The following is a 2,707-nucleotide window of genomic DNA, read 5'->3' as shown; positions in this document are numbered from 1 at the left end:
TTTAGACCATAGAAACCAACGCTGGCTGACGGGTGGGTTAGGGAGTTGCGCATTCACATCGGGTCTTTCCCAACAGTTCCAGTGTAGGAGATGCATATTCTCATATTCATATATGCTCGCTGATTTTTTTTTTTTTTTAAAGAAAATTATGAGTGATCAGGTAAAGTCCCGGAACCACCAGCTAGGATGAACACTAGAGAGTCTATGAGGTTAACCAACATGGACGCTTTTTGAACTTTAAAAGAAAGAAAGAGCTTGCTCCCTCAGAAGCAGTCTTTTCTTTTTCATGCGTCGGTTCTGGAACCAGATCTTCACCTGCTGATCACTCAGGTTTAATCGGTCTGAGAGCTCCCTCCTTCTTTGGCGGGTAATGAATTCGTTGACCATAAACTCCCCTTCCAGCTCTGCTAGCTGAAGCTTGGAATAGGGTTTTCGCTTTTTCCGGGACCTTGTATGCATCGGGTACCACGGAGCACCTAAGGACGTGTGATTGAAAGGAGAATTTAATACACCTGAAGAAACAAAGTCGGCTTCCAAGATAGGATCTTTCCCCCACTTCCCTGCCCCTCGTCTGCATTCACAGTTTGTAACGCTCACCTCATAGCAACATCAGAGGGCATAAGGCAGAGGTGTCTCACACAAGAGAGATTCATAAATCTTGGTCTGTAATACTTGATAGATCAGACTGATACATAGACACATAGAACTATTTCTTAAAGAAAATTATGAGTGATCAGGTAAAGTCGGCTTCCAAGATAGGATCTTTCCCCCACTTCCCTGCCCCTCGTCTGCATTCACAGTTTGTAACGCTCACCTCATAGCAACATCAGAGGGCATAAGGCAGAGGTGTCTCACACAAGAGAGATTCATAAATCTTGGTCTGTAATACTTGATAGATCAGACTGATACATAGACACATAGAACTATTTTTAAAGAAAATTATGAGTGATCAGGTAGACACATAGAACTATTTCTTACTTAGGGTTGATATATAGCTCTATATATTAGATACAGGTATGTATTTCAGATCGCCCCATAAGTCTACTTATTGGGTGCACGATATTTAACTAATAGTTATTTCTTTTATCTGATTGGTATATTGTATACATCGATGTATTTCTTATATACAAAACTGATACATAGATCTGTGTCTTAGATACGTGAGAGACACATATTGTTAACTTTTGCATACAATACTGATACATGGATCTATATTTTAGTTACAAGCCTGATGAACAGACCTAAATCGCACATGGTTCTACGTTTTGGATACATGGTAGATCAAGAAGCAACCTACGATATGGAAATCAGCTAAACTTTGTTGAAACTGCTTCATTGTAGAAGATTATATGCATAATGGAAGGCATCATTATAGGTATTTTTATGGCGCCTCGATGCCGCGGGGGGTTAGGGGTATTTTATGGCGCCTTCCAAATTTTAAAGGGGAAAAATCAATAAAGAGAAAGCCAACAGGTAGAAATCAGCGTGTTGGGTGTGGTATCCTTTCGCCTGACATGACAACTCCAATGAACCCAGCTCTGCCTTTTTTTAAGCATCACCGTTGTACTTAGCTTTTCAGCTCCCAGGCAGCCACCCCACTGCACACCTTTGCCAAGCCTTAAAACATTTTATACAGAGCGACTGATGCACTCAATCTCAACGAGGATATTCGGGGCTATCTGTGCAATCACTATCTATTTTATGGGATATTTACATGTTTATAGCCTTTTCTTTTAAAAGAAGCAGCACCTAATAAAACATTAGGCATTTGAGTGCTACCCCTAGTGGTCTCTGCACAAATAGACATGCTGATCCCATTGCTAATTCCATGAATTAGATCCACAAGAGTGGACCTCAGCGGAAGAGCCTTACAACGCATCATAAGAATCACAGCTAACAACACACACATATTCCTTTGCTTTGCTTTTCCTTACCACCAGTGGACAGATTGCTTCCTTGGTTGATAGGCGAGACCATTGTGGCTGGTTCGCTGGAAGAGCCCTTATTCCCTTCATTGAGTAAGGATGAGCTGGAGTCTGACTCCAAGGACTGACAAGAAGGGGGATCGTGGGACACAGTCTCAGACGCCGGATAGTCATATTTGCTGAAATTGCCGCTCATTCCATTGGGAATCCCAGGTTCAAGTGGCATCAAAGCATTGTCCCTGACCCTTTCCTCCCTCTTGAGGCTGGCAGTCTCGGAGCAAGCCTCCCTGTAGTAGCATTTGCTCTCCTCCACTCTAGCTAGGTCGCACGCTCTGCTGAAAGAAGGGTTAATGGACACGGGGCTGCTGAGATAGGGCTGTGGGTATCCGTTGCAGGGCTCTGAGGATGCCCAGGGCAAAGAACAAACATTGTCCCTTCTCGGGTAGGAGAGAGACGGCAAGCCAGGCAGCTGTCCTCCGGAAGCTCTGAAATTGGGGAAGTAGAAGGTGTCTCCCGTGTGGATGTTCACCAAAGGTCCCACAAACCCAGGATTAAGGAGATTATGCTCGCCCATTTCCGCGGGCCTGACCAAGAGCTTCTAGTTTATTGCTATCTGACATTAAACATAGTTAAACCTAAAGGTCCACCCCATTGGTCGGAGCGGGGTCACGTGGGCGCCAACTCGCGTTGGAGATAGGTGCCACCCACCCTTGGCAGTCGGAGGCAAAACAAAACATTAAGTTCTGCCTTTCGTTTTTATACGCTTTTTTTTAAAGAAAAAA

General features: G+C 43.9%; 1 protein-coding gene across 1 annotated transcript; it reads right to left on the bottom strand.

The window, feature by feature from the left end:
* Positions 1-237: 237 nt before the first annotated feature.
* HOXC12 (homeobox C12) lies at positions 238-2,499 on the bottom strand. The gene is made up of 2 exons (XM_054012223.1): positions 1,935-2,499; positions 238-476 (listed from the first exon to the last, which is right to left on the bottom strand). Exons 1-2 carry the CDS (start codon positions 2,497-2,499, stop codon positions 238-240), a joined length of 804 nt encoding a protein of 267 aa, XP_053868198.1.
* Between the last annotated feature and the right edge of the window lie 208 nt (positions 2,500-2,707).

The sequence above is a fragment of the Malaclemys terrapin genome, chromosome 23, assembly GCF_027887155.1.
Source record: "Malaclemys terrapin pileata isolate rMalTer1 chromosome 23, rMalTer1.hap1, whole genome shotgun sequence".
NCBI classification, from domain to species: domain Eukaryota; kingdom Metazoa; phylum Chordata; order Testudines; family Emydidae; genus Malaclemys; species Malaclemys terrapin.
The sequence above is the reverse complement of the archived record's forward strand: the minus strand, read 5'-3'. Positions and strand labels throughout refer to the sequence as shown.

Bases quoted from the DNA above. Each gene is read 5' to 3' on its own strand.
- HOXC12 (XM_054012223.1), bottom strand. From the start codon at position 2,499: ATGGGCGAGCATAATCTCCTTAATCCTGGGTTTGTGGGACCTTTGGTG. The intron at 477-1,934 runs GTAAGGAAAAGC...ACACGTCCTTAG, and splicing joins AAGCAATCTGTCCACTGGTG to GTGCTCCGTGGTACCCGATG.